At 36.4% G+C, this 13,199-nt stretch overlaps 1 protein-coding gene across 1 annotated transcript in view; it reads left to right on the forward strand.

Moving 5' to 3' along the window:
* The window catches only part of DCHS2 (dachsous cadherin-related 2), a gene marked incomplete at its 5' end in the record, with an annotated part of 154,196 nt that overhangs the window by 24,795 nt on the left and 116,202 nt on the right, over window positions 1-13,199 (forward strand). The window contains 2 exon segments of the mRNA XM_008065606.2: window positions 204-208; window positions 5,647-5,717. Of these exon segments, the coding sequence (XP_008063797.1) occupies window positions 204-208; window positions 5,647-5,717 (76 nt within the window).

A 13,199-nucleotide genomic window follows, 5' to 3' on the forward strand; every position in this document is an offset into this window, starting at 1 on the left:
GATGCTGCAACTGACATAGTAGTGCAGAAATATATTTAACGTACTGATTTGATTTCCTTTGTATATATACCCAGAAGTAGAATTGCTGGATCATATGGTAATTTTATTTTTAACTTTTTGAGGAACCTCCATATTGAAATGACTGAAACATATTTTCTATATGAGTTGTTCTCAAATAATAGAACAAGAAGCAGTATTAGAAGATACAGTTGACCCTTGAACAAATGCAGGGGCTTTAGGGGCGACCCCTTGAGCAGTCAAAAATCTGTGTTTAACTTTTGACTCCCCTTAGACTTAACTACTAATAGCCTACTGCTGACCAGAACATAAATAGTTAGTTAACACATATTTTGTCTATCATATGTATTATATATTGTATTCTTGTAATATAATAATCTGGAGAAAAAGATTCTTAGTGCTATGAAGAAATCATAAGAAAAATAACATATATTTATTATTCATTAAGTAGCAGTCTTTATCCTCATCATCTTCATCTTGAGTAGGCTGAGAAGGAGGAGGAAGAGGAGAGGTTGCTCTTGCCATCTCAGGGATGGCAGAAGCAGAAGAGGTGAAGAAGGTGGAAGGGGAGGCAGGAGAGGCAGGCATACTCGGTGCAACTTTTACTGAAAAGAGTTTGCTTATAAGTGGACCCATGCAGTTCAAAAACCCTTGTTCAAGGGTCAACTATAGTTTTTTTCTTCTGGATATTTTACAGAATTGGGCTTTCTTGCTTCCATCATAAGGCCTATCTCTACAGAGGCTGCCAATGTAAACACAGTTCTAAGAAACTATATCAATAAATATTTGTGGGATAAATGAATAAGTGATATCTAGAAATATTTATAAAATGATTTAAATCTTTACTACAACCTCTCAAGAAATTGCATGGGAATTTCATTGATAACATGGAGCAAAACTTTACTGAAAATTCTTTTTTAGGAATCACAGCATGGTAGATGACCTCCGTTCTCTCCAGTTCAGTCATGCTGGCAATTTTTTTCTCTTACTTCTGTTTGTCTTTGGATTTATCCTTTTCTTTTGCAGAATAACTCCTTGGCATTTACAATGAAAGTTTTTCAAGCTAGTCTCAGTGACCCTCCTCCCTTTTTAACATAAGTTTTTTATATAGATAGGTTGAGGAGAAATAGTTATATAGTATGAGGAGAATATTGAGAATTGATGAGCCAATTTATATATTGTCACATCTTGCTGAATTACTCTAAAATTCTCTTAGAAACATTCATCCATTTGCTCATAGTTCATTCGTCCTTTCATTTTAATACTTTCTATGTCAGACGTGCTATTTAACAGACATAGATACTTTGCATTTTAGGCTTGTGCTGCAGACAAGAGATTTCCCAATTATCTGTTTGTGTCACAACCAAGACTCATGCATTAAAAATAGAGCTCTTTGACTTATTGTGTTCATCTGGTAAGAAAAATGTTTTGGAGAAAACTGCAAGGGGGTGTGGCAATGTCATGGTTGTTTTCTCTTGTGGGTTTATCTTCCTGTTCTGTTTCTGGTTTTCTAAGTTTGTTGCTGGTTCAAAGGACATTTTTGTAAAATGTGTTTAGGCACCAGGAGAGAGAGATACTGAGTTGAGCTTTCATTTCTTTCATGCAATTTTGTTGGCCTCCTTTGATGTGGGCACGAGGCAGACCACACTGTTTTGAGTTACAAAAGGAAAAAACACAAAAGTCATGTTTATTAATAGCTCTTTTTCATGTATTTTTAATTCCATTTTATGAATTATATGTAGACTTCTTCCTCCATTGTTTGAAGTACTCTCTTTGGTAGCGTGAAAAAGAAGAGTTCCTTAACTTTGGAGTTAGTCCTAATGGATTTTGTAACTTTACACTGAAAGAAACTTTCCTTCTAATTTGGATTATTTTAAGGTGACAAATAGATTTGAAGCATTTGTATGTGTCATTATTGTCACTTTTGACTAGGATCACCTTTGGTTAAATTCTTATAATTAGCCTCTTTTTTAAAAAATAGAAGTAAGTTAATGACAAAGAAAAGTCAACAAAAGTTCTAAAAAGAGTGTAGCTTACCTATTAGGCAGAAAATAGAAGCAAGTTCAGCTATTGGATAAATATTTAGTCCTTGCTTATTGTGTTCCAGGCAGTGTTCTAGGTGTTTGAGATCCATCTGTGAATAAAACAGACAAAGTCCCTGTTCTTGTAGTACTTAGAGCAACAAGCTTATATTGCCCAGTTTACTGAGTGTTCTCTGTTTAGTTGTGGTATATGCAAAATCCTAGTTTAGCACCACAGAGGAGCAGGTAATAAAAAAGATATCAAGCTGCCAGGCAAGGCAGCCATATCTCCAAGTTTACCTGTAATCTTCTGTTTTATGGGGTTTATGGATTTTAGCATGGACTAGAGGTCGTATTGCATAGACTCTGCTTTTATTTATTTCAAGGACAGACTCTTTTTTCATGTTAGTTTTGTGTTCAGATTTAATGTAATGATTCTCATAATTTTTCATGATTGCTGCCTTCCTACATTTAACATTCTGCTATGTAGTTAATAAATTAATACCACACCTCATTTCATAAAGGATATGAGCCTGCTCATGCCAAATAAATGATGACCTTTTTTTGATTTGCAATACAGAGTCCAGAATTTATCATGGAACACCTAATCAATGTATATTACTTTCATAGGAAACAGAAGCATGTTAGAGAATTTTCTCATTATCTTGTTCAGTACAAGATCACAGATTCATAGAAATAAAAAGAACCTTAAAAATCAGCTGCCTCATTGAGCAAAGGAAGAAATTGAGACTGAAAGGAGTTTGACTTACCTAGAGATACACTGGTGGTAATGGTGAAATTGGACTTGAACCCTACCTTGGACCTGTGATCTGTTCCTGTACTGCTTTGTCTCAGTTAATAATACTTTTCAATGTCTTTTCTCTATATTACATTGCCTATTTGAGTCTTACATCAGCTTTATAGTATAAGCAAGATGGATATTTTTATGTCTTTTTACAAATTAAGAGACTGAAGATCCTAAAAGTCTTAGGGACTTAATCAGGGACATAGTAGTAAACCTGACACTTGAATTTTCTTCTTGAACTTCCATTCCAAGCTGTTGTTTTTTTTTTTGAGTTGGAGTCTCACTCTGTCGCCCAGACTGGAGTACAGTGGCCGCTCCTGCTGGGCTCCGACAGTCCTTCTACCTCAGCCTTCCAAGTAGCTGGAACTACAGGCGCGCGCTACCATGCCTGGCTGATTTTTTGATTTATTGTAGAGATGAGGTCTCACCAAGTTGCCCAGGTGGGTCTCGAACCCACGGGCTCAGGCAATCCACTCACCTCAGCCTCCCAAGGCGTGGGATTACAGGCTGAGCCACCAAGCCCGACTTCAAGCTGTTTTGATGACTGTGACTTAAAAAAAAAATCTAAGGACAAAGCTAAGATAAATGGTTCTATTGATTCTAATTAATTAAGATAGAAAAATGATCTCTCATTGTGATGGGAATTCCTTTTTTTAAGCTTTTTTAGCTTATGTGTACACCAAATTATGTGTTGTTTTTTACTTATTTTTTTCAATTGAATAAATAGAATTCAGTGGAATTTTCCAAAACAGGTACATTTTTCTGAAGAGTTTTTGTAGTTGTCAGTATGAGATCGAATTTTGAATCCATTCTAGTCTTTTCAGTGGCTACAACTTAGTCATCCATATTTGTGTGCAAAGTAAATAACATAGTGTCATACATGTGGGCAATAAGTTTCTATATTTCTCACAAACTGAATCTAGGAGAGACTTCAAAAATATCAATACCCAATACGTAATTGGTATTGATATCCTATAGTTTCTGGTCCGTGTCTATTTTTGAGAAAACTGCCCTTACAGACTTCGTGTCTGGGAAAGTCATAATTTTGTGCTTATTTTTGTTCTTTTTAACTATCCCATAGCTCTTTTCCAGGAGATTTAATTCCTGTATTGCTTAAATAGTAGAAGAGCATGACTATATATATATATAGTTATGATATATGTTACAGATTATATAAAAGTTATGATATATATTATATGTAATCTGTAATAGATATCATAACTTTTAATTAGGAGAGGACTTTTAAAGTTCTTTTAGTACTCTATTAATTTAAAAAATATTTCATCCTGGAAGTTGCCTCTATTTAAATGAAAAGTGACAAGATAAAGAACATAGACAAATAACATTGTACATTATAATTGTTATGTATAAATCCAAGTAGTCATTAAAATGTAAAATTACCAGTGCTCTGTAAATTTATCAATGACTATTCTTAAAGTTGAAATTTGTCCCTGAACTGATGATGATTTACAAATGTCATGAAAAATGGGAGCTAAATAATCACTGTACTTTAAAGTATTAAAATACAGTGTCATCATTTTAGGCTGAAAAATATATAGGCAAAGAGAGCTATTCATTTTATGATTTTATTATTTATTGTATATAAACATATATATACATGTATCTATATATAGACACACACATAAGAGACATATTCTCTGGCTCCTCAACTTTTAATAGAAAGTTCAGTTTATTTAAGAATATTGGATTCAAATATGCACTTTTTATTAGTTAATGATACCTCAATAAAGCGGAAGAAAAAGAATATTGGATTTAAGTAAATGAGTTTTTAGCTTTCTAACTCCTCTTTGTATTCAAATGTTTAAAGAAAAGAGAATGTGTGGAATATTAAGCATATACAAGGATGAACTTTATCCCAATACTTCCTTATTTTAAGTGGCGCGTGTTTATTCAGAGAGATTTACTGGATCTGGATGTCCATATCTAACATTTGCTTCTCTTTTTCCTACTTTTTTTCTGGATTAATCAACTGCCCTTGGGGTCAGCCTATTTTTTAAAGAGGTTTTTGTATTTTTAGTACAATCAAGTTTGTAGGCCCTAGTGTCACTTTTATCTTGGGCAGGTGACTGTATTTATCTTCCACGAAAAGGAAATTCTGAGGGCAAGCTCCGTGTAGTGATGACTGTAGTTAATGCAGGTCATATAGGCTTCTGAAGAGAGCTCTGGACAACTTAAAATAGTCAAGCAAGGGATCATGAACCGGGTGATACTCAAGCCTTACAGGATAGCTCGGATTTGGATAAGCAAGTTGGGGAAGAATCAACACATTCTAGAGAAGCAAACATCATAAATGAAGACCTGGAGATGGAAATTATTAAGCATTCATAACAAGAAATGAAAATGTAAGTTTGGACTGAGTCACTAAGATATTTAGTGAGCTCTACATTCCATAGGGAAATTAGATCTTATGCAGCCTTTACAAAGAAGATCCCCTTTGCCAAAAATATAAAATGTTGGGGAGAAAGTGTTGATAATTTGAAGCAGGCTGGCATTGGTTTGTGGGTTCCCCCAGAGTGGAGTACCTGCATCTTACTAACTACAAGAGAACTTATGATGTGTTCCCTGAAGTATGCAGCTCACCATAGACTCATGTCTGATTCTTACCTGAGAAATCTATAAGAGGGAATGACTGACAGCAGAATAAAGGACAGATGTCAAAATGGAGACACGCTGCACTCCAGGCATCTGTAGAGGCAAAGAGTACTTAATTGTTTCACCTAGATGTGGGCTGTTTGTGAGGGAGAGCTAGCGTGGAGTTGTTTTTAGACCCTGTTCAGAAAGGACCAGAGAGAGAAGTTCTGAATACGGTCAGCTTTTCAGGAGACAAGGAGGTAATGAACAGTCGGAAAAGAGTGTTCACCTCTGCAAAGGTGGCTTCAGGTTAGAGGTTAGAAGCCTCCAAAACAGCCGTGAAAGCACTGATAAGAGAAAGTGAGTTTGAAACAACGGCCCAGGACAAAATGTGCTTATATTAGATGTAATGATGTAAGTGCCTGTCAAGTAAGAACTTCCCTGGCCATCCCTTCTCCTCTTCTTCCTCCTTGGTTTAATTTTGGATGACTCAGAAACTTAGATTAGCAAAATGAGAAAGGAGGATAAGCAGAGCTGGATGAGGAAAAAGAGAAGCAGCCAACTGCTTCTGACCTGCAACACAAGCCCCACCAAACTTCAAAGTAAGTTTAGAGTTTGCATTCTGTGTGTCCTTTATATTTTAATTATAGTTATGCGTCATTTAAGAACGAGATACATTCTGAGATATGCATCATTAGGTGATTTTGAAACTGTGTGGACATCATAGAGTGTGCTTACTCAAACCTAGATGGCATAGCCTACTACACACCTAGGCTGCATGGGATAGCCTATTGCTTCTAGGCTGCAAGCCTGTACTGTGTGTTACTGAATACTGGCAATTGTACCACAACAGGAAGTATTTTTGTGTCTAAACATATCTATCTAAACATAGAAAAAGAACAATAAAAAGATGGCATAAAAAATAAAAATGGCTCACCTGTATAGAGCACTTAACGTGAGTGGAGCTTACAAGACCGGAAGCTGCTCTGGGTGAATCAGCAAGTGAGGTAAGTGAATGTGAAGGCCTCAGACATTAGTGTACACTGCAGTAGACTTTATAACTGTACACATTTAAGCCACACTTAATTTATTTAAAAAGTGTTTCTTTCTTCAAAAGTAAATTGACCTGAGCTTATTATAACTTTTTTCCTTTATAAACTTTTTAATTGTTTGAAAACTGACTGCAGCTTAAAAGACAAACACATTATAAAGCTGTACAAAAAACTTTTCTTTCTTTATATCCTTATTCTATAAGCTTTTTTCTATTTTTAAATTTAATTTAAAATTTTTTTTTACTTTTTAAACTTTTTTGTTAAAAATGAAAACACAAACACACTTTAGCCTGGGCCTCCACAGGGTCGGGATCATCCATATCACTGTCTTCTCCTTCAGTGTGTCCCACTGGATGGTCTTTAGAGGCAATAGACACTCATGGTGAAGTTACCTCCTGTAATAACAATGACATCTTCTAGAATACCTCCTGAAGGGCCTGCCTGAGGTTGTTTTATGATTAACTTTTAAAAAATAAAAACACTCTAAAATAACAATAAAAGTATAGGATAGTAAATACATGAAACAGTAATATGGGCATCTATTATTACTATCAGGTACTATGCACTTAAGTGTATACTTATGTACATAAATGTGTACAATGCTTTTATACATTTGACAGCACAGCAGATATATTTGCACCAGCATCACCTCAAACACATGAGAAATGCAGGTACTACAATGTGGCTGTGACCTCACTAAGTGATAGGAATTTTTCAGCTTCCTTATCATTTTATGGGATTACTGTCATATAAGCAGTCCTTTACTGGGAACAGAAATGTTATTATGCAGAGCATGACTATATTAAATTCAGACTGTTTTGTGAATGAAAGTAACAAAGGATTTCAATTGGTTGATATCGACTGTAGAAGTCATAGGAGCTTCCTGAGTTTTCACTTAGAGGTAGGGGAAAAGCACCTGGCCACATACAATAAATTTAAATAGGAGCAAAAAAAAGTTGCTCTCAGATTGCATTCCATGAGTGGTGGTTTCTCATCATATTTGCCATGCATGTTTATGACAGCAGGGGATTATCTTGACTGAAGTGGAGAGTATGTACTGGATGGTGGAAAACTACATTGAGTGGGTGGATTATGAAGGAGGGTAACACACATGGCAGAGAAGTTTAAGTTTGATTATTACAGAAATTAAGGAATAATGGGAGGGATTTTTTAAGCATCAGTGTGATATGGTAAAAGTGATATTTAAGGAAAATTATTCTGGCAGCAGTATGTTAGGTGGATTATAGGACTAGAAATTGTGAACAGAAAAATAAGTTATTATACAAATTTAGGTATAAAGTAATGAGTTTGTACTAAGGAGATAGCAATAAAAATGGAATGAAAGAATTTATTGGAGAATATTTTAGAGAAAAATAATATGAGTGGTTGCTAATTGGATTTGTTGATGAAAGAGAGGTTGAGTTATACATAATTTCTTAAATTTTAACAAAGATGATTGATGTTATACTCCACGTCAAATTGATGACTACTCCAAGGAAAATGCTGCTAAAAAAAGATCTAGAACTGCAGTTTAGGTGAGAAGAGATGGGAAGATACTAAAGTCATGTTTGAAGCCATGAAAACATGAATGCTTTGAAAGGAAAATGTTTAAGGGAGAGACACCCCAAAAATTCAGGATTTATTTATTTAAAAATTGTGTATTTATTCTTACCTGTTTAAGCTTCAGTCTCTTTCAAAGTACTCTCTGTTTGATGCAGTACACCTATCCAGATGCTTTTCCTACTGCTCAAAACAGTTTTGAACTCGTCAATTTTAATGCCTTTTAGGTGCTTCTGTCATTTTTTTGTTGTTTTTTTCCCCCACCTCTTCTACATCAACAACATGTTTCCCTTTGAGAACTTTTTCTTTTTTTTTTCTCTGTTAATTTTTTTTATTTTAAAGATGTGGGGTACAATTCAGGGTTAGGTATACAGATGTTCATTATGTAGGCACCCTTGTTGATGAGGTATGCCCTCCCTTGGCAGAGTCCCATTACTGCCAATCCTGCCTCCGCAACCCCCCACCAGCAGTTTCCCACTACTGCCAATCCTTTTCTTATAGTATTAAGATAGTTGTTCAAGGTCCACTTATGAGTGAGAACATGTGATACGCAGTTCTTTGTTTCTGTGATACATCACTCAGTATTATAGATTCTAAGTCCATCCAGGGTGCTGTGAAGTTCATGATTTTGTCCTTCTTTATGGCTGTATAATATTCCATCATGTATATGTACCACATTTTTTATCCAGTCAACTTTGAGAACATTTTCATCCAGGGAAACAAAATATGTCTCTTGGGGGGGCGACATCGGGTGAATAGGGAAGGATTCAGGGGTCATGTTTTTTGACAAAAAACTGCTCAGTGCAGTATGGGCGGGTATGCTTGTAAATCACCCATTATGAAATGGGCGAACTAGTGGAAGGAATCTCCAAAACAGAATTCACTGAAGTTGAATGCAGGCTCTCACAATAACATTAACTGGTACCCTGATGCTGATGGGTTCCTAGAATACTTACCTAGCAGGGGAAGCCTGTACTACGATGAGTCTGCCCTCCAAAAGATAATTATGGGTTTTTTTGTGTGCCCCCCCCATATCAGAGTGATTTTCAAGCTATAGAGTATAAAATAATTACTGGCAGCATGTGTTTAAAAGTGCAGTTCCCAAGTCCTTTCCTAAATCTAGGAATCAGGATATATGGGTGATAGCTGAGAAAATTCTGTACTTGGCAATTAGCCAACGTGATATTGATGCAGGTAGTCAGGGGATACTCTTTGAGATCCTCCAGAAAATAGAACAAAGTCTATTATTAATAGAAGAACGCTTAGAATTCTGAGAAGGAAGAAGGATTATTGGGAAAATGCAAGGGATTGTTAGAAAAGGCAAAAAAGACAGCTGTAGTACAATGACCACATATGTACTTAATCCTGAATTGTACCCCACATCTCTAAAATAAAAAGATTAAAAGATAAAACTGTAACATAACCAAATGAAAGCGTCAAAGAGCAAGGGGGCATCATGAATCTGATAGACTGAAGATTCAAGGAGCATGAGGGTAGAGATAGAGCCAGTTGGCCATCCTTCACTTTCACTCTATCTGCATCCTTTTGCTTTAGGTGTGTTTCTTACAAACAACATATGGTCGGATTTATCTTGAAATCCACTCTGATAATTTTTTTTCTTTTGACTACAATGTTTGTTTATATTTTCTGAAGTCTTTCCCAGTTTTAATTGCCTATGGTTCTTGGTCTTATTCATATTAACATATTTCCTCATTTTTTGGTGTGATTTTTTTTTTTAATTGTGGGCTTGGATCTTTATCTGTGAGACTTCTTTGAACCCTGGGAATAAAGGTGGATTCTTCTGGAGACTATCTGTGTTTCTTGTGGCCAAGTGCCCTATGGAAATACCAGTCCATACCATTTTAAACTAAAATTTTAGCTTAAAATTTTTCACACCATCCTATATTGTGAATTTAGGCTGCAAACTGATGCAAGGGCTGGTTTATGGTTAGACATTCTCAAAGAAAAATTTTTCCACCTCTATTTAGCACCAAATTTCAAGTCAAGCAGTTTCCTCTGAAGTCCATTGGGGATGCTGGGGCTTATTTCTAGTTCACTCTTAAACTGAAACCTTTGTGGACCTAACTTTATCAGAGGAACCCTCATGATGTTCTCTATCCCCAGCCTGTCCCTATCTCCTAAAGGCTCTGATCTTATCTTCTGTCTTCTGAGTCCCACAAGGTCATCAAAAGGGAAGTTTAAACTTACTGGGGTTTGGTAAAATCCCTGAAGTTCAAAGCTAAATTCGGTATGCTGCTTACTCTTTGTGTTCCTGACAGCACTTAACTTTTTTACCTTCTCTACTGTCAATTTATTGAAGCATATAAGAGGATGTATTTTTATGTATTTAGGAGGAGGGTTAGAGTGCTAGAAAACAGAACTTCCCTTCAGTAGTTCTTTCAGTGATGGTCTGTAAGATGTAAATTGTCTGTGTTTGTCTTATTTTATGTTTGTGATAGTTAATTTTACCTGTGGGTAATGAGAGAGGCCCAAGAGGAAGCTCTGCATTTACCAGAAATGGGGAACATTTACAAAGAAGACAGGCTAGGAAGTCTTTACCTGGACTCCTGCCTCTTTTGAAAAGGCAAATAAGCCAGGCTTGGTGGCTCAGCCTGTAATCCCGCGCCTTTGGGAGGCTGAGGTGAGTGGATTGCCTGAGCCCGTGGGTTCGAGACCCGCCTGGGCAGTGAGACCTCATCTCTACAATAAATCAAAAAATTAGCCGGGCGTGGTAGCGCGTGCCTGTAATTCCGGCTACTTGGAAGGCTGAGGCGGAAGGATCGCCGGAGCCCTGCAGGTCGAGGCTGCGGTGGCTGGGAGCGGCCACTGCACTTCAGGCTGGGCAACAGAGTGAGACTCCAACTCAAAAAAAAAAAAGAAAAGGCAAATAGATTGCAGATTATACACTTCCTACAATAGAGGAGGTGGTTACTCATCTCTTCCAAGAAGGCTGAGTTGTCAGCAGGTGAGGAAAGTGGAAGGTGCTGTTTTTTCTTATCTCAGTTTTTTTTGCTATGAAGAAAAGTATATATGAGGGAGGACCCCTCAAAAACCAGAATGTATTTACTAAAAATGTTGTGTTTATTCTTACATGTTTAAACCTTCAGTCACCTTCAAAGTTCTTTTCGTCTGATACAATACACCTATCGAGATACTTTTTCCACTGCTCAAAACAGTTTCTTAATTCATCAATTTTGATGCTTTTTAGTGCTTCTTCTGTTTTTGTTTCATCTCTTCCACACCATCAAAACATTTCCCTTTGAGGATTTTTTCATCTGGGGAAACACACAAACAAAAAATTTTCTAAGGGAGAAGATTGCGTGAATCAGGGAGGGTGGGGTATGGGTGTCATGCCACTTTTGGTCAAAAACCGCTTAACACTCAGCATGGTGTGGGCAGGAGCACTTGTAAATTGCCCATCATGAAATGGGCAAACATTTGAAAGAATCTCAAAAAAAAAAAAAATTCACTGAGCTGAATGCAGCCTCTCACAAAGCTAGCTGGTACACTGATGCCAACGGGTTCCTAGAATACTTACCTAGTAAGGGAGGCCTGTACTATAAGGAGCCCACCTTCCAAAAGATAATTCTGGGTTTTTTGGGCTCTTCTCTTGTATTTAATCTGGTAGGTGGGGTGACTTGTGGGGAAGATGGCCCAAGGCAGGGCTAGAAATCCTTGAAAGTCCATATAAGAAACAAAAAGTTAATGAAACAGGTAACAATATAACCCTATTATTTCTGAACAAGCATGGGTTCCTCACAACTTGTGTGTGTGTGTGTATGTGTGTGTGTGTGTGTAGTTAGTTAGTTAGTTCATTCTATACTAAAGTAAATTGGAAGTACCTAGTTATAAGTACGATTAAATCACCTAATATGCATAATTATAGAAATAGCAATATGCCATAAAGCAGCTGATGCCTTCATTTAGAAGTTAAAATCTTATTTATCTCTAACTTTAAAATTTAAATTTTATTTAACCTCTAAATTGTTTAAATAAGAAGGCATCCATTTGGAAGAAATTACTTATGAAGGCAGTATTTTTCAACCTTTTAAACCTAGGTTAGCTAAAGTTTTCTATTTTCAATGTTTTAATTTATTCCACTCCAAATGTTTTTGTCACTTTTTATTACAGTAGTGTTTTTCGATAATTTGCAAACTACACTCTAAAACAGTATGTATTTTAATTTACTTTTCAGTCTATGGCCTCCTCTCAATTTCTTTTTTTCTTTTTAAACATATTTTTTATTATAAAATTGTGGGGTACACTTAAGGGTTAGGTATACAAATGTGCATCGTTCAGGCACCCTTGTTGATAAGGGGTGTCTCCCTGTCCCTAGACAGATATTGGCTACTGTTAATCACATCTCCCTTCCCCTCCGTACCCGCCCCCATAGTTTCCCACCATTATCAATCCTTTTCTTAAAGTGTTATGATAGATGTTCAAGGTCCACTATATGAGTGACAACATGTGATACTCAAATCTTTGATTCTGTGAGAGATCACTCAGTATTATAGACTCTAGTTCCATCCAGGTTGCTGCGAAATTCATGATTTTGTTCTTTTTTGTGGCTGCATAGTATTCCATCATGTATATGTTCCACATTTTTTAATCCAGTTCTCTTTTGATGGGCAGCATGGTTGGTTCCAGGTTCTTGCTATTGTGAACAATGCTGCGATAAACATTCATGTGCAGGTATCTTTTTTATAGGGTGATTTGAGTTCTTCAGGGTATATTCCCAGTAGGGGGATTGCAGGGTCATATGGGAGGTCAATATTTAGAGCTTTTAGGAATCGCCACACTGCTTTCCACAGAGGTTGCTCAAGTTTACACTCCCACCAACAGTGTAGTAGTGTTCCATTTTCACCACATCCTCTCCAGCATCTGTTATTTTTTGAGTTATTGATAATTGCCATTCTGACTGGAGTTAGGTGGTATCTCAGTGTAGTTTTAATTTGCATCTCCTTGATGATTAGTGAGGTTGAACATTTCTTCATGTGTCTGTTGGCCGCTCGGATGTCTTCCTTTGAGAAGTGTCTGTTCATATCTTTTGCCCACTTTATAATGGGCTTGTTTGTTTTTTTCTTTTCAGCATGTTTGAGTTCCTTGTAGATCCAAGATATTAGGTCTTTGTCAGACCTGGAGTTGGCAAAT

Source organism: Carlito syrichta, unplaced genomic scaffold, assembly GCF_000164805.1.
Source record: "Carlito syrichta isolate Samal-C Ts95f unplaced genomic scaffold, Tarsius_syrichta-2.0.1 Scaffold308685, whole genome shotgun sequence".
In the NCBI taxonomy this organism is placed as follows: Eukaryota; Metazoa; Chordata; class Mammalia; order Primates; family Tarsiidae; genus Carlito; species Carlito syrichta.